At 35.4% G+C, this 27,540-nt stretch overlaps 1 protein-coding gene across 1 annotated transcript in view; it reads right to left on the bottom strand.

Moving 5' to 3' along the window:
• Positions 1 to 578: 578 nt before the first annotated feature.
• MED13 (mediator complex subunit 13) overlaps positions 579 to 27,540 on the bottom strand; it is a 124,993-nt gene continuing 98,031 nt past the window's right edge. Inside the window, exons 23-30 of the mRNA XM_077164992.1 lie at positions 27,187 to 27,410; positions 23,684 to 23,826; positions 23,019 to 23,177; positions 22,719 to 22,904; positions 21,198 to 21,346; positions 8,118 to 8,291; positions 5,394 to 5,494; positions 579 to 4,569 (exon numbers count right to left, since the gene is read on the bottom strand). Of these exons, the coding sequence (XP_077021107.1) occupies positions 4,437 to 4,569; positions 5,394 to 5,494; positions 8,118 to 8,291; positions 21,198 to 21,346; positions 22,719 to 22,904; positions 23,019 to 23,177; positions 23,684 to 23,826; positions 27,187 to 27,410 (1,269 nt within the window). The 3' untranslated portion in view covers positions 579 to 4,436. The remainder of the gene's footprint in view (positions 4,570 to 5,393; positions 5,495 to 8,117; positions 8,292 to 21,197; positions 21,347 to 22,718; positions 22,905 to 23,018; positions 23,178 to 23,683; positions 23,827 to 27,186; positions 27,411 to 27,540) is intronic.

Here is a 27,540-nt window from a genome sequence, read left to right as displayed (position 1 = left end):
CTGGCACCCTTATAAAAGAGAAGAGACGCAAAGAAGACAACGATGTGTAGATAGAGGCAAATATTGAGTAACACGTCTAAAAGCCACCAGAAGCTGGAAGAAACAAGGAAGGATCTTCCCCGACAGCCTTCAGAAGAAGTGTGGCCTTGCTGGGACCTTTATCTCAGACTTCTGACCTCCAGAACTATGAAAGAATAAATTTCTATTGTTTTAAGCCATCAATTTAGTATGGCAGCCCTTCAAAATTAATACATGCTTCAACTCATTTATGTGAACAAATAAAAAATAGGATAGAGCTAAGCTTTAAATATTTGAAGGGAACTTGTTTACACTAGAAAATTGTTGCCAAACTGATCAACCTAAAAGAAATTGGTATATATGTATATATACAATTATACACCACATTGTACAATGATATGATTAAATCTGTTAAAATAAATACTTCCAATGGACAAGTTAACAGCCCAAAAATCAGATTTTAGGCTGCCCTTTCTATTTATAAATAACACAAAAATAATAATTTTAATTTTTGCACAAATTTAAGATAGAAATACTCAATAGAATGAGACACCACAATGAAGGCTTCATGAATAATTTATTCCATCTGAAGTTTTTTTTTTTTTTTTAAAAAGTATAAACCTTTTCATTTCCTCAATCACAATTTGTACAACTCAGTGTTATGGCATTCGGCAGCAATAGTGTTTGTTCCTTATTCTTTTTTGCCACGTTAAAAAAAAATCCCAAACAATTGGACCATATTAAATGTCACTGCTAAACAACAACTTTAAAACGCCCCTTTGTAAAGTGACCAAGCTATTTTGAGAGGGTTGATGCTGACATGTCCAGTAATGACGTTATAATTTGTAGTTTAAACTCAGTAACTTTAAGGTCCACATATCCAGTTTACTTTGAAAACTAAAGCTATTTTTAAAACTTCATGAATACATCAACCTGAGGAGTATTTTAGGTCCCAAATCCAGTTTTTAATTAATACTCCAGAAAAAAAATAAAATACATATATAAAAATTTAAACTACAGTTCTGGGCCCATTAAAATATCAAGCAAAACTAAAGGTTAAGCTTTCCAGCTGATCTGGGGGGGGGGGGGGGGCAGGGGCAAAATAAAAATGTATGTCAGAAAACATTTTTCCTTAATTTAGACAAATTAAAATCTTAAAAGGAAACCCAGACCAAAACATCACTCATGCAACATTACATGTATTAATAGACTGATATGCAATGCCATAGTGGATGAATAGCAAATTATATGATGCAACAGCATTTAAAAACTTCCTTTTTAATCTATTCAATTTGAACATTTTAAATAATGCAACATAGTATTTTGATATTACAGTATTAACATAGTGCTTGATTAAAGATCTGCAAATCTTTGTAGTAACACATTAAGTTAAAAAATTACCTTAGAAGGTAAATATGAAGACGAAAGGAGAATATTTTAATACAGTAATCTGTGCCATACTGACAATTGAGTACGAATACAGCTGAGGATAGTTGACTAAGTAGTAAGAGCTTAATTTTAGTGGTTTAAGAAAAGTTTAGAAAGATTTAAAAATTACAGCTACTTTAAAATTTAAGGATTACATATAAGTACACTTGGTGGCCTTCTGGCCAAACAATAAGGTGTACAGAAAGTTATTCATACAGTGTTAATTCACAGTCCTGATAACTGAATGGCTTGCATAAGAAAGGTATGGCTAGATGTTTCTCACTGGCTGGAAGCAGACATTATATAACTAAACTTTTCAAATGCCAAAATACTGAACTTCCACTCTGCTTCATAATGGATAACTGCACAGAAAACAGATGCTAGCACTGTAATGAAGAAGTCAGGGTGTTGGTGACCCACTGGTATAAACTGTATTTTGCTTGCTTATTTAAGTAAAGCAAAACAAAGCAAAGCAAAACTACCTTTACTTGTCTGTGACAGTACATTAGTAAGTCAGATTCATCATCCTGCATAAAAGGCTCAATTTCATTTTTATTTTTAATGAAATAAGTCTCCTGATCTTTTCTAATGGCTATTTAATAATTTTCAATTTGATTGTGAACTGTTATATGGAGGGAGAAAAAATCATACTAGGGAAATATTCCGATTCCCAGATAAAGAGTTATATACTGGGTTCTCTCCCTATGGCTCCATACAAAGGATTCTGTCAGGGAATAATTTTTCTAAAACCTATTTTCAAATGGAGGTGTGGTTACTACAGGCTAGTGATATAAAATAACTGAGAATATAACTTTTATTTTTAAAGTCACTATCGAGATAAGTATATAAACAAGGATACTCTTTTTAGAAATTCCAAATAAGCATCATTTCCCTCAAATCTCAGACAAGCTTTTTTTTTCCCAAAGAAGATATGGAACAAAACATGCCAACATAATCTGCAGTGTCAGCAGAATTTAAAAATTAATGCAAAGATGTGACCTTTAAATTTTAATATCAAAATATGCTGACCATTGGGGTTGCATTATTATTTTGAAGAAATGACTGAAAACAACTGTTTTCTTTATAGAAAAAACAAGATTTGCTAATGTTTTTATATATACAATTTGTAGAAGTTATATTTATTGTTCATAAGAAAGTGATATTTAAGCTAAACACAGTATTCACAAAACAAATTTCAGTTAAAAAAAACATACTGAATTAGAGTTTTGTAAATACAACTGATTTTGCTCTTACAGAGTATTAGTGAACATACAAATAGGAATTTTGCTAGACTGCTTCCAAGAAAGATAGGTAGACTTGGCAACTGTGAATTCAAGTCAGCAATGCAAGGAGGCCAACTTAGGCTCTCCTGTGAGAGAGAGCACTGTAGAAAGGATTTTTCAAGGGGGTAAAGCCTGCATAAAAGCAGTTATCTTGGCATGTGCAAAAAGGAAGGGGAAAAGTTGTATCGAAGGAAGGGGTGAATTAAAGTCCCTAAAATTCAAGTCCCTTCTTTAGGGAGGTGAGAACCTCCTTGGCATATGCCCTACCTTAATCTGAGCTGTGTGATAGAAAAGTACAGACTCTGGTGTTTGGGACTGCCATCTCCAAACCAAGAAAATTAAATAAATAAAAAAGGCAAAAGGAAACAGGTTAAGTTTAGAAAATGTTTTTTTCACTAGTGGAAGAGAGTCTGAATACCAAAACTCACTGAGAATCTATTTACACCACAGTTTGATTGTGCACACCCACACACCCACACACATACAAATGCATTCTCTCACACACATTCTCAATCATTAATTTAAAAAAAAAGTCAAACAATCAAGAGTGACTGTTTTCAAAATAATTTGTAAAATGCCTAGAGCTGAGCTAAATTTCAACCTTATAGCAGATCCTGAAGATAAATTTCATAATTAATTAAATTCCCATGCCTAGATGTGCCACTTTTAAAACCGAAAAAAATTTAAGCATGTAACATTAAACACCAAAATTAGTTTAAGCATTCAGTAGCAAATGTTTTTCTTGTAAAACTAAGTTTCTTTGACTGGAAATGGCCTGAAATATTAGTCATAGCCCTAAACCATAGTACAAAATATAACTGAAGAATATTCATTTTATTCTAAGTTAAACCACATAACAATATCACTTGTATATTGCCATCATGTTATTCTGTAAAGATGTGATATATAAAATGCTGTAAGACCCGGTACCTTTTCAATTTATAAACACAGTGAACTTCATTACTGTACATGTACTCTGCAACTACAGCTTAGCTGTAAATCCTCCACACACAATGGTATGGACATTAATTCCCCCCTCTATCCCCATTAAACTGTACATTGAGACAATACAAATTTACTGTCCCACCCACCCCCTTACAAAAAAATAATACTCTAAAAGCAACCCTACTGCAATTTTTTAATTAAGACGATTACATATATTTTAGACCAATTGCTTTAAAGCAAGAAGGCAATATAAACCTTCTAGGAAAATTTTTATAAAAGAGGTTAAGAAATATAAGACAATTTATACATTTAAAAACTTACAATAAATAAGAGATGCAGGCATTTTTGAATACTAGGTACTATAATCCAATACAAGAACATCTTGATGTTCCGAAGCCATATATTGAAATTCATTTTTCCTCATGTTTCCTCTCCATGCTTTTAATATTCATTTAACATGACTGGGTACTATGGCTCATTACTTTTCACAAATACTGTGACTGGAAAATAAAAGGTTAATTTTGCTACGAAAATGTTATAATACGTTTTGTATGATCAGTCATCATCCTAAAGAGTTCAGTAGAGTCAATGAAAAATAACAGGGTTATAGCCCCTCCCCCCAAGTCAAAACAATATTTGTTGAAGTAATAAGAATTAGACCCCATTACAAATGACTTTCACTGAGAAGATAATTATAACTTAATCCTGCAGTGAAATTTCCTTTTTCCTTGTCATTTCTTGCACAGTTCCATCAAATGAAGATCACAGCATATTCATGATAAAGTTATATAACTGATTCAGCACCACAAAATGAATTGGGAGACATGACCGTCTGTCCTGGATTGCAGGGTCACAGGTTAGCCAGGAGAGTGCATTGTACTGTTCCAAAACAAACCTGAAAAGCAAATCAACTGTATAAGTGATATATTTATTTACAATGTAAACTCTGGAAGCAGTTTCCAGTTGTGGCATCTAAAATTCAAAGTCACATTAAAAAAAAGGGAAAGAGTTATGGCATAGAGTCCCTGGAGAGATAAAGATAACTAATTTTTATGAAAATTATTCTTAAAATAGATTACACATGTTAGAAAGAAAAAGCAGTCATCTAAAATGATATAACTTATCTAGAGATCCAAGAGTGCTGTGGTGGTTTGGAGATGTATGTATCCCAGAAAAATATGTTCTTAATCCATTCCCATGGGTGTGAACCCAGTGTAAAAGTAGGACCTTTTGATGAGGTTACTTCAGTTAAGATGTGGCCCACCTCAATCAGGATGGATCTTACTCCTATTAGCGCAGTCCTTTAAAAGAGAATGAAATTCTGACAGAAAGAAAGGCAGAGGGAGCAGTCAGAATGTGAACAACAACAGAATTTGGAAGAGAACTAAGAGGCCAGGGGGCCACAATGTGAGCTGCCATGTGACAGAGATGCTCAGGACCAAGCTCATGGGCAGCCAGCCCCAGAATGACAGTCTTCAGGGAGAAAGCATCACCTTGATTTGGACTTTTTCTGGGACTCAAAACTATAAGCCATTAAATTCCCATTGTTTAAGCCATCCCTTTGAACGGTATTTGCTTGAGCAGGCTAGGAAACTAAAACAGGTGCACGATTGTCAACTCTTGCCAAATATGAGAAAAATATATAAGGTTCAACATTATATATTTTTTAAAGTTGCAATTAAGAATACTTAATGATAAAAACAAAAAATAACTGTGTACCTGAGGACATCTGAAGTCTGATTTGAGTCGAGTGGGTGGGAGTGTTTACTGTGAAGCAGCTCGTCAGATTGCACTGAAGGCACGTGGAGGTGCAGAGAGGCCTAAAATGATAAGAAATTTATCAGCCAAATGGAAAAAAACCTATTATTGTTTTTATCTTTTATTCCCATATATTTTCCTTTATGAAATACATTTTGTCTTATATAATGAATGGTAGCTTAACTAATTCATTACTAAAGTAATTCTTAAGTGAGTTAACTTATGTGGAATCTTTCTACTTCCTTTTTCTTTAATTTTTATTGTTTATAAACTTAAAATCCTAAAAGAGGACTCCAACTATTTTAATTATTTTTGAAGTTTTAAACTGCCACACATGTAAAGTAAGTGGTTAAGGAAGTGCTAAACGTAAAAAACTTGATTACAGTCTACCCCTACATTACACAGAATTTAAGTAAGGCAGACATATCTACCCTTACCACCAAAAAAGTAACATAAGTAAGCAGGTGCAAATATTTTACTTACAAAGCTATAAACTTAAATAAAGCTACCTTTGTTTGAACTGTGAGCATTTTTCAGCTGTCTTCTTTTGTCCACTCAATTTCATAATGGAGGCTCAGTAACGAGTGCCATATCAATTTAAGTATGGCAATGAATAGTGGGAGAAAGGAATGTGTTAACTGTTCTTCACATTTAGATTAAATGTGAATTACTACAGTTACAATTTAACATATATTATAGTGTTAAAAAGCTATGACAAGACAGAGGTAATGGTCACTAAAGAAACTTGGTAGATTTCATTCCGTATGCCATAAAAGATACAATTTTATATTTAGGTCCTTTCTCCATTACAATTAAAAGATAGGTATAAATACTTATGTTGTATATTCAAGAGTATAACCAAACGCATATTTGAACTGTTTGTATATTTTGATTTACATGTTATTACAAAAGTCTCATATGGAAAATTACTAAAAATTAAATGAGTGTAAATAGTATTAGGGCTGTAAATCCTATGATGAAAAGATTTTTAATTATCTAGGCAACAGCCACCATTTTTCCAAGCAAAGATAAACATACCAGGTGGTTTTATCAGCTATGATAGAACTAAAATGGGATGTATGAAAAACAAAGGTGAACACAATTATGGTAAGTTATGCCTTACCTGGTAATTCAGAACCAGAAGTCCTAATCTTGTTACACTGTATCTGAGGGTGAATGCCCACTTTATACTATCCTCTCTGCAAATAAATATTGAGTAAAAAAGAATCTGGAATAGTCCCCTTGGACTTTTTGTAAAGTAGTGTTCCCTAAAAACATGTTCCCTAAGTCACTAATGTCATAAACTATTAACAGGTGTTACACAATTCTTCTCTTGTATATTAAAATAAGTTTGGGAAATGCTATATAAACAATGTATTCATGCCGTTTTTCAGAGTTTTTCATGTGCATACATGCAATGTGACTACAATAGGGAGCAGACAGCATGTGCAGTACTTCTCAAAAGACCAAAGAATTCATTATTTTGTGGAGACTTACAGGACTAATATTCTGCAGTAAAAAAACTCTTTACGAATATGTTCTTGTAATAATATTTGTATTGAACACTGCAATCTATCAGAAGGGGAAGAAAAGTTATAGGATAAAACTAATTATTACCTTGACAGATATGCCATAATATTATCATTACTAGGCAATTCGAATTGTTGTATTCTTTATGAATATACAACAGAAGTCCATTGTTTAATCTCAAATATCACTGACTCAATGGGAAGAAGTCCAAAAGTATCAAGATTTAATAGAAACAAGCTTAAAGGATAGCAACAAGCTTATAGATTTCCAATAAAATATAACCCCAAGAAATTAAAGTACCATTTATTGTACAAAGTAAAAATCACTCAGCAAATACTTAAATTAGCATGACTTATGAAATAAAAACAGTCAATTTTTGGTAGGCTTATGTAAGAATAAGTAAATCAGATCTGAATGTTCTTTTGGAGTAGCAGTAGAAGCAATAGTAATAAACCCTGTATAGCACTTTCACATCTTATCTCATTTGATCATATTTATCTGGACCTAGTTATATCACTTACTAATGGGTTTGTTTTGATAAATCACTATGGAGCTGGGAATCTCAATATCTGAAAACAATTCAGCAGTTTTAACACAATTTACACAAAGATAGAAAGTTTTTTTAAAGATCTAGTAAATGAAACTAAAAACCAAGTGTTAATACAAAGATTATAAACCCTTTCATCCCTGAAATAATGCAGTATAATAGGAATGCAGTATGATGTAATTCAAAGAATAACATTCTAATCATTGAACAACTGAGATTTTAGTCATGACTCTATTATCAATTTATGGTTTTGGACAGATGAGTTTTTCTGAACTTTTTTATGCTCACCTATAAGTTAGAAGGCTAGACTAAAGGTAAGGTTTCTCTAAGCTCTAAAAACCCATATGTGCTGCTGAAAATATATTAAGAGCAAGGGTCCCAAGACTTTTATTGACTTAAGAATAATCAAACAATATAAATTTTAAAACCAGATTTGCTTCTTAATTAAATAATTCTCTTTATGATCTTGTCTATAAAGTAATAATGTGGTAAAATATCTAAGAACTTCGACAAAAACTATCTTTTTCTTTGAAAAGCCAGTCCTATATTTCTTAAGACTTGAGCTGTCAATTAGAATTATCTATGAACTGACAGAGAAATGGCAATACCTTAAGAAAAAGGGGACACTGATATTGTGCTTGAGGACATGCTGACCAGAACCAGTCAGGTAATGGACCCGCTTTGGCAGTTGATACAAAGTAACCAAGGGCCAATGGTTGCTGAAGAATATTTGTTACTTCATCATGAGATTCTGTTGATAGTAGACGATCAGTACCCTGACCCTTGAAAAGACAAAATTTCAAGTGTGTTAGCTCATCTGATATAGCTAGACACCATATATAAATACAGAACAGCTTACAAAAATCAGTATTATGACATCACATAAAAATATAAGACCTGACCACCCTCCCAATCCAAAAGATGGACTCATTTTAACTTTATTCATTTAGCACTATTAATAAAATGCAGTCAATAGCATTTGGAAAATCATTATAGCAACATGAAAGGATAACTATTAAGTGATGTTCATATACTCAGGATCAGTCATTCTGTTTCTTGTAATTATTTCAAAATGATATGCACGAATTTCATTATGGTATTACCTTAACAAAAAGAAATTAAAACACTTAAAAGTCTAACATTTTTAGAAGATATAACGATATATGGTTAAAAAAAAAAAAAAGCAATGTTAAAAAGCTGATTATGGACTTTTGGGAAAATGGAAGAATAAGGAGGGAGTTGCAGGGCCCACTCCTCTCCCAAAAGCAGAGAACAGATGGGCAGAAACAGTACAAATCACCGGTTCAGTGGTTCCAGAGATCAGGGGAGATCTGTGAAGCATCCAGGAAAATGAAGGATGAAGAGAATGAAAATCATGGTCAGAAACTGTCAGTGCTTTTGTCTGCAGCACCTAGTGCCCACCTACCAACCTCGAGGTAGCAATGCTGAATGCTGAAAGGCTGCTACGGACTGGGAGGGCCACAGGGGTCCTCCACTCCAAATACAGAGGAAGACAGCCCACTACTGATCCAACTAATGGCTGGCAAATTTAGACCACTGGATTCCACTATTCTAGTCCTTCCCGGTCAAATGCTGCCACACCACTATTTTAACCATGTCAGAGGTAGAACTGGCAAAGGGCACAAAATACCCTGCCTTTGTCAGGCTGAGATGAACAGGTTGCAGAAAAGCACCATCTGCTTTGTAGGTCAGGAAAGTGCAACCCTGTAAAGTGGAAGGGGAGAAAAAGATTTTTGGAATCCTTCCCAGGGCCCTGTGAATCAGGTCTGTGTTCCCTGCACGGGTACCTAGCCCTGTTTTCGCTGGAAAATACTGATGAACCAACTGTCAAAGAAGAGCCGTAACACAAACCCAATTAATAACAAAATCGTAGACATCAGAAATAACCTGACCCTCAGAATAAACCCATCAAAAACAATCAGATGGCCAGATATCAGCAAAATATTATGAGCCACATTAAGACACAGAAAGATATGGCCCAGTGAAAGGAACAAATTAAAAAGTTGAAGGAGATACAGAATTGGAAACAATCAAAGATGTTTGAACAATTCTATTAGATCAATTCAAGGAGATGGCTAATGAGATTAAGGATATTAAGAAGACACTAGGTGAGCATAAAGAAAAATATGAAAACATGCAAAGAAAAATAACCAACCTTATGGGAATGAAAGGTCCAACAGATGAAATTAAAAATATAGTAACATAATATTTTGTTCTGCCTTACCGTACTTGCTAGAACCTTCAGTAAATGTGAAATAGAAGGGATTAAAAAGAAGACATCTAAGTTGTTCCTGATGTTGATGGGAAAGCATTCAAATTCCCTTTAATATATGATGCAAGCACTAGGATATTGCGTAGATGCTCTTTACCAGGCTGAGGAAGTTCTTTAAGTTTACTTAGAGTGCTGATTGTTTAAAAGGTTGAATTGTTTACTTATTTATCTGCATTAATTCAGACGATCATGCATTCTCCCTTTTTTGCTAACAGAGTGAATTACATTTATTGATTTCTGGATATTAGAACAACCTTGAATTCTTGGGATAAACTTTATTGGATCAAAAGAAAAAAATACACTAACAGCATACAACAGCAGATTAAAAGAGGCAGAAAAAAAGGATCAGCAAGCTAAAAGACAAAGCATCCAAATTCAAACAGACAAAATATAGGATAGAGAAAAATGTGAGAAAGATAGAGGGAGGTGAGAATGATAGAGGGAGGAGGTCTGGGTGCACAAATGAAACCAGAAGGAAAGACAGACAATAAAGACTGAGATGGTGTATAAGGATGCCTAAAGTGTATAATGATAGTGACTAAATAAACAAATTTAAAAATGGCTTTGCATGAGGAAGAACAAAGGAATGTCAACACTGCAGGGTGTCAAAAATAGATGGTAATTATGTATTAAAACTTTAACTTATGTGTGATACGAAAGTAAAAAATGCTTATTTTTTACAAAATTTATACCTGACCAGTGCATTTCCTAATATAACTTATGTGGACAGCTTAATTGAACACTGTAAATACATGAAATCTTGAGTAGGGCATGAGGTTTTGTAGGTTTGTTGAGAATTATGCCCCAATAAATTTCAGAGTGATATCAACAGTGAATAAAAAAGCATTTGCAAAGTCCTCTTGGGGGAAAGGTGAGAAAGGGGGAAATTCAACTTCCCCAAGTGGAGAATTCCTGATATCTTCATAAGAAGTGGGGATAACCAAAGGCAATAGGCTGAGCCCTCAATCTTGGGGTTTGTTCATATGAAACTTAACCCCACAAAGGATAGGCTAAGCCTACTTAAAATTAGGCCTAAGAGTTACCCTCAAGAGAATCTCTTTTGTTGCTCAGATGTGATCTCTCTCTCTCAACCAACATGGCAAGCAAACTCACTGCCCTTCCCCTTGCTACTTGGGACATGACACCCAGGGATGTGGACCTTCCTGGCAACGTGGGACAGAAATCCTAGAATGATCTGGGACTCAGCATTAAGGGATTGAAAAATCCTCTCGACCAAAAGCAGGAAGAGCAAAATGAGACAAAATAAATATTGTGTCAATGGCTGAGAGATTCCAGAGTCGAGAGGTTATCCTGGAGGTTATCTTATGCATTATATAGATATCGCCTTTTTAGTTAAGATGTAACGGAGAGGCTGGAGGGAACTGCCTGAAAATGCAGAGCTGTGTTCCGGTAGCCATGTTTCTTGAAGATGACTGTTCAATGATATAGCTAGCTTCCACAATGCAACTGTGTGATTGTGAAAACCTTGTGTCTGATGCTCCTTTTATCTACCTTATTGACAGATGAGTAAAACATATGGATTAAAAATAAAATAACAGGGGGAACAAATGTTAAAATAAATTTAATAGATTGAAATGCTGGTGATCGGTGAGGGGGAGGAGGTATGGTAAGTACAATTTTTTTCTTTTCTCTTTTTATTTCTTTTTCTGGATTGATGCAAATGTTCTGAGAGGTGATCATGGTGATGAATATACAACTATGTGATGATATTATGAGTTACTGATTAGCTGTCAAGAATGAAATGATCATATGGTAAGAATGTTCATGTTTGCATGTTGTTATGTTTAAAAGAAAAAGGACAGAAAAAAAGAACGGAAAGATGTGAGCGGGATCTCAGGGAAATAACTGAAAACAAGAAGCACACAAACATACATGTCATAGGTAATTTCAGAACAGGACAGCAAGAATATCTGAAGAAATAATGGCTGAAATTTTCCCAACACTTACAAAAGCATAAATATGCATATCCAAGAAGCACAATGCACTCCAAAGAGAATAAATCCGAATACACCCACTCCAAATCAATACTAATCTGATTGTGAAATGCCAAAGAGAAAGAGAGAATCCTGAAAACAGAAAGAGAAGAGTGATTCAGCACAAACAAGGGAAGCCACTAAGGTTAAGTGTTGACCACTCATCTAGCACCACGGACGCAAGACGGCAGTGATACAATATATTGAAGACACTGAAAGAGAAAAATTGCCAGCCAAGAATTTATCAGGCAAAACTGTCCTTCAAAACCGAGGGGGACCTCTCAACATGAAAAAGTTAGAACGAGCATTACCTAAGGATCCCAATGGATTGTCAGAGAGATCAGAGGAGAAGGAGAAGAATAATAGAGAAAATGGGACTTAAGAAAGGAGTATGACTGCTGAATCACTATCTTAATATTTGGAGCAGTATAGCTGCTCCAAAACACTAGAGGCTAGAAGGAAAAATCTGAGATGGTGAAATGGTAGCAAATGACAAACAGAGGGATCTGTTCTGTAACTGCTGAAGTGTGTTTTGAAAATTATTGTTTTTCTTTCTTTCTTTGTTTTGTATATATATTTTACAATAAAAACATTAAAAGAAAAAACTGAAGAGCACATAAATGCTCATTTGGAGTAATTATAAAATGAACCCCTGTGTAACAACCCACATTAACGCTTATAACCTCCTCAGCACACTGGGAGGCCACTACTCTCCTACCTTTTATATTAGTTATGTCCTTGCTTTTCTCTGTTTACTTTTCCACTTAGATTTGTATCCCTAAGTAATGTAGTCTAGCCTGATTTTGAAATATCTAACTGGAATCATACACTATATGTTTTGATGTGTGTGTCTGGTTTATTTTTCTAGACATTATGATTTTAAGAATCATATTGCATGTAATAAATGTTCATGTCTTTTGCAAAAAAAAAAAAAAATGAAGGGGAGTTAAAAATATTCACAGATAAACAGAAGCTGAGAGAGTTTGTTAACAAGAGACCTACCCTAGAAGACAGACACTACAGGGATATCTGTAGGGTACAAAGAAAAGACAGGAGAACGAGGTTTGGAGGGGTTTGTAGAAATGAAGATAATCAGTAAGAGGAACTAAAAGGATAAAAAGAGAGGCAAAAATAAGATAGGACAAATAAACACCAAAGGATAAAATAGTTGAAGTAAGTACTACCAATACAGCAATATCACTGAGTGTTAATGGATTAAACTGTACAACCAAAAGACATGGATTGGCAGAGTGGATTAAAAAAATAAGATCTATATGCTGTTTACAAAAAACTCATTTTAGACTCAAAGGTACAAATAGGCTGAAAGTGAAAAGATGGAGAAAGATATTCCATGCAAGCAATAACCAAAAAAGAGTAGAGTAGCTACACTAACACTGGACAAAATGGATTTTAAATACATAATATTATTAAGAGAAAAAGAAGGACATTATGTATTAATAATAGGGGCAATTCAGCAAGATGAAATGACAATCATAAATATCTACGCACCTAACTAATGTGCCAAAAAGTACTTGAGGCCAACACTGGCAATAGTAAAGGGGGTAATTAATAGTCGTCTCTACAATAAAATAATTGGAAACTTTAATACACCACTCTCATCAATAGATAGAACATCTAAACAGAAGATCAATAAGGAAACAGACATAAACAGAACACAGGACTCCAGAACAGCAGTATATTTATTTTCCTCAGGTGCTCACAGACCACTGTTCAGGACAGACCAAATGGTAGATAACAAAACAAGGCTCAGTAAATTTAAAAAGTATTAAATTATACAAAGCACTTTCTCTGATCAAAATGGAATGAAGGTGGAAAACAGTAACTGGGAGAGAACTGGAAAATTCACAAATACAGGGAGGTTAAACAATACATTCTTAACCAGTGGGTCAAAGAAGAAATGTAAAAGAAATCAGAAAATAACTAGAGACAAATGAAAATGAGAAGTAAAGGTAGTGCTGAGAGGAAAAATTATAGTCCCAAATGCCTACATTAAAAAGGAAGAAAGTGCTAAAACCAAGGACCTATATGAATACCTGGAGGAACTAGAGAAAAAATAGCAAACGAATTCCAAAGAGAGCAGAGAAAAGAAATAACCAAGGTTAGAGCAGAAATAAATGAAATTGAGATTAAAAAAATTTTTGAATCAATAAAACCAAAAGCTGGTTCTTTGAGAAGATCAATAAATAGACAAAATCCTTAGGTAGACTGACAAAAGAGAAAAGATGCAAGAACATTAGAAATGAGAGGGTAATCATTACCACTGACCTCATAAGAATAAAAGAATCATAAGAAGATACTATGACACCTGTATGTCAATAAATTAGATAACCTAGATAAAATGGACAATATCCTAAAAACACAGAAACAACCTACAGACTCAAAAAGAAACAGAAAACCTCAACAAACGGCAGCAGCCGAGCCGCCCGACCTCCCTACCCCCTCTCTTTCTCCACCGGCCCGCCGCGCGGCGCACGCGCCCCGCAGCAGCCGAGCCGCCCGACCTCCCTACCCCCCTTCCTCCCCCTCCTGCTCCGGCTGCTCTCCAACCAACACGGTGCCCTCTTCCCCCGCCTTCACCGTGCTCCTCCGCCACCAGCCTCGACAGCCTTGCCGCCCTCACCTTTCCTCCTCCAGAACAACTACTGGGGGAGTGGAGATAATACAGAGCAGCTCCCGGAGCCACGAGGGAGATCAAAGGGACAGCGTACCCCATCCTGGAACGGCTGACTATCTGGGAGAACCAGCTCCGGTGAGATCACCAAGGGGCACGGGCTTTCCTGGGTGGGACAGCAAGCGACCGGAGTCCCTTCCTTCCACCTTCCCAGGCCAGCTGGTAGAATTGGACAGGCGGTCCCCTTAGGCCGCGGCGGCTGGTGCCCCCACCACACGAGGCCCCCCGGAACAACTGAGATAGTTGGGTCGGAAATCCCCAGACTGCGGAGAACAGTGACCGGGGGATCCCTTCCAAACACGTGACTCCCCCGTCGGCTGGGAACAGTGCACTCTCCCGGGCTGCGACAGCTGGCGCCCCTCCCGCCACGCTTGGTGCCCCGGGCCGACTAGCTAATTTGGCCGGACGCTCTCCTGTGCTGCGACAGCCGGCGACCCTCCCCGCGTTTGGAACACCGGGCCGGCTGGCATTCTTCCAAGACGCTTCGGTTGCCGAACCTCCCCTACGGCGAGAGTTTTCCAGAGTTGAGGGACCCACAGCAACTTTCGCTGGTGGAACCCACAGACAGGCGTGTGCCACGTGCGCCACCTACTGGGCAGGATAGAAAGAACAGAACCGAGAGACTGCGCAGAAAAATCTTTCAACCTGTGGGGTCGAACACCCGGGGAAATCTGACTAAATGCCCAGATGCCAGCAGAAGATAACGGATCACGCTCAGAAAATTGAACATATGGCCCAGTCAAACGAAGAAACCAATAGTTCAAATGAGATACAGGAGCTGAAACAACTAATGCTGAATATACGAACAGAAATGGAAAACCTCTTCAAAAACGAAATTGATAAATTGAGGGAGGACATGAAGAAGACATGGGCTGAACATAAAGAAGAAATAGAAAAACTGAAAAAACAAATCACAGAACTTATGGAAGTGAAAGATAAAGTAGAAAAGATGGAAAAAACAATGGATACCTACAATGACAGATTTAAAGAAACAGAAGATAGAATTAGTGATTTGGAGGATGAAACATCTGAACTCCAAAAAGAAACAGAAACTATCCGGAAAAGAATGGAAAAATTTGAACAAGGTATCAGGGAACTCAAAGACAATGTGAAACGTACAAATATACGTGTAGTGGGTATCCCAGAAGGAGAAGAGAAGGGAAAAGGAGGAGAAAAACTAATGGAAGAAATTATCACTGAAAATTTCCCAACTCTTATGAAAGACCTAAAATTACAGATCCAAGAAGTGCAGCGCACCCCAAAGAGATTAGACCCAAATAGGCGTTCCCCAAGACACTTACTAGTTAGAATGTCAGAGGTCAAAGAGAAAGAGAGGATCTTGAAGGCAGCGAGAGAAAAACAATCCGTCACATACAAGGGAAACCCAATAAGACTATGTGTAGATTTCTCAGCAGAAACCATGGAAGCTAGAAGACAGTGGGATGATATATTTAAGTTACTAAAAGAGAAAAACTGCCAGCCAAGACTCCTATATCCAGCAAAATTGTCCTTCAAAAATGAGGGAGAAATTAAAACATTCTCAGACAAAAAGTCACTAAGAGAATTTGTGACCAAGAGACCAGCTTTGCAAGAAATACTAAAGGAAGCACTAGAGTCAGATACAAAAAGACAGAAGAGAGAGACATGGAGAAAAGTGTAGAAAGAAGGAAAGACAGATATGATATATATAATACAAAAGGCAAAATGGTAGAGGAAAATATTATCCAAACAGTAATAACTCTAAATGTCAATGGACTGAATTCCCCAATTAAAAGACATAGACTGGCAGAATGGATTAAAAAACAGGATCCTTCTATATGCTGTCTACGGGAAACACATCTTAGACCCAAAGATAAATATAGGTTGAAAGTGAAAGGTTGGGAAAAGATATTTCATGCAAACAACAACCAGAAAAGAGCAGGAGTGGCTATACTAATATCCAACAAATTAGACTTCAAATGTAAAGCAGTTAAAAGAGACAAAGAAGGACACTATATACTAATAAAAGGAACAATTAAACAAGAAGACATAACAATCATAAATATTTACGCACCGAACCAGAATGCCCCAAAATATGTGAGGAATACACTGCAAACACTGAAAAGGGAAATAGACACATATACCATAATAGTTGGAGACTTCAATTCAAGACACAAACGGACATTTGCACACCAATGTTTATAGCAGCGTTATTTACAATTGCAAAGAGATGGAAACAGCCAAAATCTCCATCAACAGAAGAGTGGCTAAACAAACTGTGGTATATACATACGATGGAATATTATGCAGCTTTAAGACAAGATAAACTTGTGAACCATGTAATAACATGGATGGACCTAGAGAATATTATGCTGAGTGAATCCAGCCAAAAACTAAAGGACAAATACTGTATGGCCCCACTGTTGTGAACGGACATTCGAGAATAACTTGAAATATGTCATTGGTAACAGAGTTCAGCAGGAGTTAGAAACAGGGTAAGACAATGGGTAATTGAAGCTGAAGGGATACAGATTGTGCAACAGGACTAGATACAAAAACTCAAAAATGGACAGCACAATAATACCTAATTGTAAAGTAATCATGTTAAAATACTGAATGAAGCTGCATCTGAGCTATAGGGTTTTTTTTTGTTTTTGTTTGCTTGTTGGTTTGTTTGTTGTTGTTGTTTTTTACTATTACTACTACTTTTATTTCTTTTCTTTATATTAACATTTTATATCTTTTTCTGATGTGTTGCTAGTTCCTCTAAACTGATGCAAATGTACTAAGAAACAATGATCATGCATCTATGTGATGATGTGAAGAATTACTGAGTACATATGTAGAATGGTATGAAAAAAAAAAAAAAAAAAAAAAACCTCAACAAACCAATCACAAGTAAAGAGATTGAATCAGTCATCAAAAACCTCCCCAAAAAGCAAGTCCAGGACTAGATTGCTTCACAGGTGAATTCTACCCATTATTCAAAGAATTAAAACCAATTCTGCTCAAACTTTTCCAAAAAATTAAAGAGGAGGGGACACTACCTAACCTATTCTATGAGGCCAACATCACCCTAATACCAAAGCCAGATAAAGATACTACCAGAAAATTACAGACCAATCTCTCTAATGAATATGGATGCAAAAATCCTTGACTAAATACTTATAAATCAAATACAATAGCACATTATAAGAATTATACAGCATGATTAAGTAGGTTTTATTCCAGGTATGCAAGGGTGGTTTCAACACAAGAAAATCAATTAATTTAATATACCACATTAACAAATTGAAGGGAAAAAAACATATGATCATCTTGATTGACACAGAAAAGGCATTTGTCAAAATGCACCATCCTTTCTTGATAAAAACATTTTGAAAGGTAAGAATTGAAGGACACTTTTGTAACATGATAAAAGGTACATATGAAAAACATATCCAATGGGCTAACAATGTATTTAATGGTGAGAGATAAAAAGCTTTCACTCTAAGATCAGGAACCCACTGTCACCTCTCTTATTCAACATTGTGCTGGAAGTTTTAGCTACAGCAATTAAGAAATAAAAGGCATCCAAATCAGAAAGGAAGAAGTAAAACTTTCACTATTTGCATATGACATAATCCTGTATTTAGAAAGTCCCCCAAAATCCAAGATAAAGTACTAGAGCTAATAAATGAGTTCAGCAAAGTGGTGGGATACAAGATTAACATGCCAAAAATCAGTGCTTCTACACACCAGTAATGAACTATCTGAGAAGTTAATTAAGAAAAAAAAAACTCCACTTACAATATCAACTAAAAGAATCAAATACCTACAAATGAATTTAACCAAAGATGGAAAGGACTAGTTCACAGAAAACTATAAAACACTGCGTAAAGAAATCAAAGAAGAACTAAATAAATGGAAAGACATTCCATGTTCACAGACTGGAAGATTAAATATTAAGATGTCAATTCTACTTGAATTGGCTTACAGATTCAATGCAATCGCAATCAAATTTAAACAGCCTACTTTGCAAAATTGGAAAAGGCTATAATCAAATTTATTTAAAAGGGTAAGAGCCCCAAATATCCAAAAAATCTTGAAAAAGAATGAAGTTGGAGGACTCAAAATTTCTGACTTTAAAGTACATTATAAAGCCACAGAGGTCAAAACAGTATGGTATTGGCATAAAAACAGACATATTGATCAATGGAATCTAACAGAGAAATCAGAAATAGACCCTCCCATCTATGGTCAATTGATTTTTTATAAGGTTGCCAAGTCCACTCAGCTGGAATATAACAATCTCTTCAACAAATGATACAGGGATAACTGGATATCCATACCTAAAAGAGTGAAAGAGAATCCCTCTCTCACACAATATATGAAAATTAACTCAAAATAGATCAAAGACATACACAGAAGAACCAGTACCAGAAAACTTCTAAAAGAAAATGTCAGGAACCTTCTTCAAGATTGTGGTAGGCACCCAGAGCACAAGTAACAAAAGAAAAAATAGATAAATAGGACCTCATCAAATTGAATACTTTTGTGTTTCAAAGAACTTCATCAAGAAGGTGAAAAGGTAGCCTACTCAATGGGAGAAAACGTTTGGAAACCACATATTCTATAAGGGTTTAATATCCAGAATATATAAATGAACCTACATCCCAATAAAAAAGACAAACAACCCAATAAAAAAAATGGACAAAAGGTATGAATAGACATTTTTCTCAAAGAGGAAATATAAAGGGTTTAAAAAGCATAGGAAGAGAGAGCGATGCAACAGTGGCTCAGTAGCAGATTTCTCGCCTGCAATCCTGGGACCTGGGTTCAATTACCTGAAGCCTACCCATGCAGAAAAATAAAATTAAAAAAGGCATATGAAAAGATGCTCAACTTCACCAGCTATTAGGGAGATGCAAATCAAAGCCACAATGAGTTACTATTTCATACTGACTAGAATGGCCACTATTAAATAAACATAAAATTACAAGTTCTGGAGAGGATGTGGAGAATTAAAAACACTTATTCATTGCTGATGGGAAATCCAGAAAAACTGAAAGCAGGGATGCAAACAGACATGTACACACCAATGTTCACAATGCCATTATTTACAACTGCAAAAAGATGGAAGGAACCCATGTGTTCAACTGATGAATGGACTAATAAAATGTAGTGTATATATACAACGGAATATTATTCAGCTGTAAGAAGGAAGGGAGCCCTGATGCATGTGACAACACAGATGAACCTGGAAGACATTATGTTGAGTGAAATAAGCCAGACACAAAAGAACAAATATGAAATGACCTCACTAACATGAAATATAATGAGCACATTTAGAGTTATTATCTAGAATATAGGTTACCAGAAGACAGAATAAAGACAGAGAATGGGGAACTAATGCTTAATTTGCACAAAATTTTTCAGTAAGGTTGACCGTAAATGTTTAGAAATGAATAGAGATGATGGTAGCACATTATAATGTGTGTTAATAACAGCACTAAATTGTGTGATTGTGTTTGAAAGGGGGAAATTTAGGGTTGTATATATCACTAAAAGGAAAACTGAAGGATGAAATAAGGGACTGTGTAACATAGTGAAACCTGCTGTAGATGATGAAAGTGGTTAATAATGCAAATACAAGAACAATCTTGCATGAATTAGAACAAATGAATGTCAGAATTACAAGGAGTTAATAATAGGGTAACATATGGGGCAAAAAATGCACCTAATACAAACTATGGACTATACTTAATAGTAGTATCTTAATGTTCTTCCATCAAGTGTAACAAAGGTACCACACCAAAGCTAAGTATTAATAATAAGGGGGTACAAGAGGCAGGATTTCTTTTTTTGCAGTGAAGAAAATGGTCTAAAACTGATTTTGGTGGTGGAAGCACAGCTCTATGATTATACTGAAAGCCACTGATTATACACTTTGGATGGACGACATAGTGTGTGTATAAAACTGAGTTGAAAAAAAAATGTGCTTTCATCAGTTTTAACCTATGTACCACACCAATACAAACTGTTAATAGGGTGATATAAGGGAATCTTTATTTCATGCATGATTGTTCAGTAAACCCACAACTTCTCTAACGAAAAAAAAAGAGAGACAAGAGGGAAAAAAGCTGATTGCATTTATGGAAGGTTGCAATATACATACATGTGGAAAGAGGGTAATTTGCTACGAGTAACAATGGCTTTAAGGGGGAGGGATTACTGGTCTTTTCCTTGAGTTTGTTTTTTTTTTTAAAAGAATCTTGTTGCCTTCTAGTCAAAATAGGTGGAAAGGATGCAGGGCAAGGGCAAGATCAGCAGAGGAAGGAGGGGCAGTGTCATGTTTTATGTGTTCTTAGGAGAAAATGAGTATTTCCATTATATTCCTTGTCATAGCCCTGATATGAATGGCTGCAATTAGAGCCATATACTGATTCCAAAAGAAACTCTGATCCTATACATGAGAAGAAGCTACAATGAAGTGACAAGGAAAATATAAAAGAAGGACTAATGCCAAGTAGTCTAGAATATGTAGATCAGGGAAAGCAGAACCTTAAAGATGCTATTAATGTTATATACAATTCCAACTACTGATGTATGTATATGAGATAGAAGTACATGAATGCAGTTATCTCACTTCTTGTCAGTTTCCAAGGAAAAAAGTATTTTATTTCACCTATCAACGCAGTATTAAGTTAATGAGTAACACTCAGATAAACCGAACTTGCGTCAGGGTTACCTTGCCAGCATCACCTCCATGGGGATAATGAGATCCCGGAGAATGCACAGGGGACCCGGTTGGAGATGCAGGAAGGATATTAATGATATCAGGGTCAAGATCATCTCCTGTGTCTAGCAAATCAAAGATACCCATTCCATCTGCTCCATCTATAAAGGGGAGAGAAAAAAATGTAAATAATCCATTTTCCAGATGTCACGGTCATTTACAGGAGGTTAAAAGAGATGAATATTTTTTAACTTAAATGCATTAATTTAACAAACATTTACTGATAACCATGTGCCATGTATTTTGCTAAGACACATAAACACAATTATGCATAAACAAGTATGTAGTAGTCTGAATAATAGCCTCCCAAAGATGTCTATATCCTAAATCTCAGGATCCTGTGAATGTTACCTTACATGGCAAACAGGACTTTGCACATATCATCAAGTTAAGGATCTGGAGATGTGGAGATTATCTTGGGTTGTCCAGGAGGACCCAATGGAAATGAAAATGCTGGAAATGAAAATGTTTTTAAAGGGGGACTATTCATGATTGATACCCTATTCTTCATTATTATGTAAAACACTGAAGTTATTTATCATGGTCAAAGAAGAGAATAATTAATAACCATATTTGTGTCTTTAGAGATGTGGCATGTTATAAGGTAGCTAGGAGTTACAATGGAATATCATTCATTTTCTCTTCTAATAAAACGCAATCTAAATTCATCTAGAAAAGTTACACCACTACTCTGACAGATTACTGTTGTTATTTATTATTAATATTATTATATTATTTTGGTGAATCAAACTATAAAAGGACCTGCCAAGTTTATGTACAGGTAACACAACAACACAGGCATAAAGCTGTACAAACATTTAATGATCCAACTATTGCCTTCTAAAATGAGTAAACATTTATGGGATAATTCATAACACCAGTTCTGACACCAATAAGGTAGAAGCTGGCTGCTTTAGCTTCCTATTGCTGCTGTAAGAAATTACCAAAAACTTAATGGTTTAAAATAACAGGCATTAATTCTCTTACAATTCTGGGGGTCCAGCAGTCCAAAATCAGTCTCATTGGAAGAAATAAAGGTGAAGGCAGAACAGTACTCCCTCAAGAGGCTTTAGGGGAGAATCTATTTCCTTGCCTTTTGTAGCATTTAGATCTATATTCCAGGCATTTCTTGGCTCATGGACCCTTCCTCCATCTTAAAAAGTTAGCTGGCATAGCATCTTTTCTCTCTGGCTCTGTTTTCCTCTGCTTCTGTGTTATGGCTGTCTTCCCTTCTGTGTGTAGTCAAATCTCCCTCTGCCTGTTTCATAAAGATACATTTGACTGCATTTAGAGCCCACCCGAATAATCTAGGATAATCTCTCCATCTCAGGATCCTTAATTTAATCACACCCATGAAGTGTGGTTTTGCCACATAGCGTAAAATTCATAGGTTGCAGGGATTAGGTCATGGGATATCTTTTGGAGAGCCATTAGCCAGCCTGCCACAATGATCAATCTTTACAATTCACCTACCATTGTTGGGATTAAAAGCCAAATCCAAATTTTCAGTGGTATAAGTAGCTGAAGCTACTTGCACAGAAGCAGAAGTAGGGAACACAAGTATATGAGTACATGACGTATCCTGTGGGGTATTTAGCTGAGAAGTCTGCATGTTTAGAGTGGTGCTCCTTCCAAATACAGAACCAGTAGACACAGAATCTGAAGAGAATGAAAGGCATTTTTTCTTTCAATAAATGAAGAACTGACTTTATGTAATACCTTAAAAACAAGTATATAAAGAATTGAATCTGATAAAAACTAAAGATGACTAACCTGGCATAATAACAAAAGAGCCTTGGGGTTCCATTGCTACCAAGCAAGCACTGAGAATACTAGGAGAGTCTGCAGCAGATATACCACACATTCTACACATGTCTTTGAGCCTTTTACTTAGGGACTGCAAATTTCGACGACTCAGCAAACAGCTCCAATCTGTGGGTATCAATAGTAAATATTTTTTATATTTAAAGAAACAGCATTGGTAACATCCCACAAGAAAGAAAGTTAAAACATAAAAGTAATATTTATTTTTTAATTAGTATATTCTTCAAACAAGTGTCATTATCAAGCCAAAAATCTCATATAGCTGATGTTACTTAATATCCTTTACCCCTCCCCCCCAACTTTACTGTTCAATTATTATGTACTGAACAGAGTTTGAGCTCAAAAATAAGCAGGAAGGTGGGGGGGAGGGGAGACACAATAAGAGAGGCTGTAAAAACAGAGATATTAAAGTCGCAAAATAGTAAGACATCCTTTTCAAATTTGAATTAAGCCATGTATGGCCGAGACATATGTGGTCTCACTTTAAATAAAGAAAAGTTTTTACTGATAAAATGTGCATTATATTCAGTACATATACCCAGATGTGATCTTAACAGTATATGAATTTAAGATAAAAGCAGAAATTTAAGTGCTGAAAGATTAAAGAATTTTACCTTTTAATTCTCCATGACCAATCCTTCCTAAGCGACCAACTACAACTCTCCATGGTAATGAACTCATCTGTACAAGTCCTAAGCACCACTCCCAAAGTTTCTGTAGACCAAATCTTCTAGCAGAACCCTTTTTCCGACGAGCCCTATTGTATGAAACAAAGTTACAGGTATAAATATTTTTAAAATTCATATTTTAAGTGAGTCCCAGACTGTGAAAAACTGGTCCATTAATTTTAATGCTGGACACCTTTTGTAAAAGTCCAAAGCAGGAAGAATACACAGAAAATTAAGTTTGGCATGTCAGTTTTTTTTGGTAATACACATAAAATATATATATATGTATATACCCACATACATATACATACTTTAAAAAATGTTTGCCAATGAACCACCTAAATTGGATGGAAATAGGGTCTACACCAAGGGTTTGTTAAACTTTTTCTGTGAAGGGCCAGTAAATATTTTAGGTTTTGCAGGTCATCAAGATTCTGTAACAATGAGCCAACTCTATTGTTGCTGCATGAAAACAGCCATAGACAATATCTCAACAAGTGGGTGTAGCCAGATTTAGGCCCTGGACTATAGCTTCCCAACCCCTCCTCTAAACAAGTTAAAGAATGCCTAGCAAAACATTACACTTCTTAAACCAAATAACATTGTTGAATGTTTTCTGAAATACATGTCCTTTATTAGGCAAGTACACAACATAAGCAATCTGTGGCTAAGCCACAATAGTTGCCATGTATTGAACACTCACCACATTTCCAGCATGGTGCCCAGTCACTTTACCTGTAAAGTCTCATTTCATCCTAACAATCCTATGAAGCAGACAAAATTGTTCTCTCAATTTTACAAATAAGCAAGCTGTAACTCAGCTGGCTAAATCAAGTTCCCAAGATCACACAATAATGGCAGAGTTGGGATTTGAACTCAGGTCTCCCAGACTCTAGAACTCATTAATAATTATCTTACTTTTACTTGCATTAAAATGGCAATACTATCTTGATAATGGAAGAGGTGGTATTATTCCTTCTCTGTTTCTTTTCGTCCTTCACAAATAAGCATATCCTTTCCCAATCTCACTTTGTTAGCACACTTAGCCTATAACAAATTCAAAACTGTATCAAGGAAATAAGGTACGAAGCACTGTTTTAAGGTTTATAATATAGTAAGTAAATCATTATAACAAACAATATAAATCGAATGATTCTATATCGTGTCTCACAGAACCACTAAAATATAATAATCATGGAATATTTCTGCATATAAACAATTCTTTAATTTAAAGAAACAGAACTTTCACATATTAAAAAGAAAATAGGAGTTAGAGGAAAATGTAGGGAGATATCTTACGAAACTTACAATTGGAGGCGGTTTTATGGACCTTAAACCTAAAGCAAGAGCACTGAAGAAGGAAATAAATAAATGGGAGCTCCTCAAAATTAAACACTGTTGTGCATCAAAGAACTTCATCAAGAAAGTAGAAAGACAGCCTACACAATGGGAGATAATATTTGGAAATGACATATCAGATAAAGGTCTAGTATCCAGAATTTATAAAGAGATTGTTCAACTCAACAACAAAAAGACAGTCAACCCAATTACAAAATGGGAAAAAGACTTGAACAGACACCTCTCAGAAGAGGAAATACAAATGGCCAAAAGGCACATGAAGAGATGCTCAATGTCCCTGGCCATTAGAGAAATGCAAATTAAAACCACAATGAGATATCATCTCACATCCACCAGAATGGTCATTATCAACAAAACAGAAAATGACAAGTGCTGGAGAGGATGCGGAGAAAGAGGCACACTTATCCACTGTTGGTGGGAATGTCAAATGGTGCACAACCACTGTGGAAGGCAGTTTGGCGGTTCCTCAAAAAGCTGAATATAGAATTGCCATACGACCCAGCAATACCATTGCTGGGTATCTACTCAAAGGACTTAAGGGCAAAGACACAAACGGACATTTGCACACCAATGTTTATAGCAGCGTTATTTACAATTGCAAAGAGATGGAAACAGCCAAAATGTCCATCAACAGAAGAATGGCTAAACAAACCGTGGTATATACATACGATGGAATATTATGCAGCTTTAAGACAGGATAAACTTATGAAGCATGTAATAACGTGGATGGACCTAGAGAACATTATGCTGAGTGAGTCCAGCCAAAAACTAAAGGACAAATACTGTATGGTCCCACTGATGTGAACGGACATTCGAGAATAAACTTGGAATATGTCATTGGTAACAGAGTTCAGCAGGAGTTAGAAACAGGGTAAGATAATGGGTAATTGGAGCTGAAGGGATACAGACTGTGCAACAGGACTAGGTACAAAAACTCAAAAATGGACAGCACAATAATACCTAATTGTAAAGTAATCATGTTAAAACACTGAATGAAGCTGCATCTGAGCTATAGGTTTTTTTGTTTGGTTTTGTTTTTGTTTTTGTTTTTTACTATTATTACTTTTATTTCTTTTCTCTATATTAACATTCTATATCTTTTTCTGTTGTGTTGCTAGTTCTTCTAAACCGATGCAAAAGTACTAAGAAATGATGATCATGCATCTATGTGATGATGTTATGAATTACTGATTGCATATGTAGAATGGTATGATTTCTAAATGTTGGGTTAATTTCTTTTTTTCCATTAATTAATAAAAAAAAAAAAAAAATAGGGAAGGCCACGGTGGCTCAGCAGTCAGAGGTCTCACCTGCCATGTGAGAGACCTGGGTTCGATTCCTAGTGCCTACCCACATTAAAAAAAAAAAAGAAGGAAAATAAAGGATAGGATGAAATCATAAAATATTCCTGGGCTTGCTTTTCAGATTCCCTTGGGCAATGCTCACAGGCCTTGAAATACATTATCAGAAATGTCTGTTTAGTGATAACCCAATATGAGGCATACTTGCTGTGACCTGGTAGGTACAGTTTTCATAAGTAATTGGTCATGATATCAAATTTTGACCAAGAAGAATTTGAAAAAGAAGTCCACCATTTTCAGAAGACACCGTAACATTTAAAAGGTAAAATTTTCAGTCAACAAGTTTAGTAAAGGAGGTTAACTCACTCAAATAATAAGGGGGTTTATCGTAGATAGTACACGAGAAAAGGAAATAGTCTACAGATGCTTTCCCAGACATTTTTTATAATTATACAAGTGATTTTTTTAGTTTCATGTTTCAAAAACTTCTAAACTGAAAATAACTGCCCAAGCTTTATGATATAAAATTAAGGGTCTTTAATCACTTTGTCTGTGTAACAGAGAGAAATCAAACTTATTTTTAATTGTCCTAATTATACACTATAAATATTGACTATAGGGGAAAAAAAAAGGAAAAATACCCACAATCTCAATCTTAACAGTTTTATATACATAACCATCCAATTTTCTATTCATTAAAAATGAAACATAATATGCATGTGGATAAGTACATATATATATGTATATAATTTAAAAAATGGGATGATACATTTAGATAAATAAAAGTACCTATTTGGAACATCGATGTTGATGATACAAGTTTCTAAAAGTTCTCCATACAGATCTGTGCAGGATGCAAGTATCCATCTTTGATCATGTGATAAACAGTAGCCCACAAAAAGAACATTATATTTCTGACCAGCTTCTCCAAATGTTTCTCCTAGCTCTGTCTGTTTGTCCTTCACTGGGGCCAAAATAAAAGGAGGTGTATAAAGTCGAATACACTCCGGTCTCTGTAAAATAAAAAATTAAGGTACTACAAAATCATATAAAAATGATTTATTGAAAATGTGATTTATTATGTACTGAATTATAAGACAGTTGGAAAATGAGCGCTAAACAAAAACTGTACTTAGTTTTGCA

The sequence above is a fragment of the Tamandua tetradactyla genome, chromosome 6, assembly GCF_023851605.1.
Source record: "Tamandua tetradactyla isolate mTamTet1 chromosome 6, mTamTet1.pri, whole genome shotgun sequence".
Classification (NCBI taxonomy): domain Eukaryota; kingdom Metazoa; phylum Chordata; class Mammalia; order Pilosa; family Myrmecophagidae; genus Tamandua; species Tamandua tetradactyla.
Note: the sequence above shows the minus strand (reverse complement) of the source record. Positions and strands in the feature narration are given on the sequence as shown.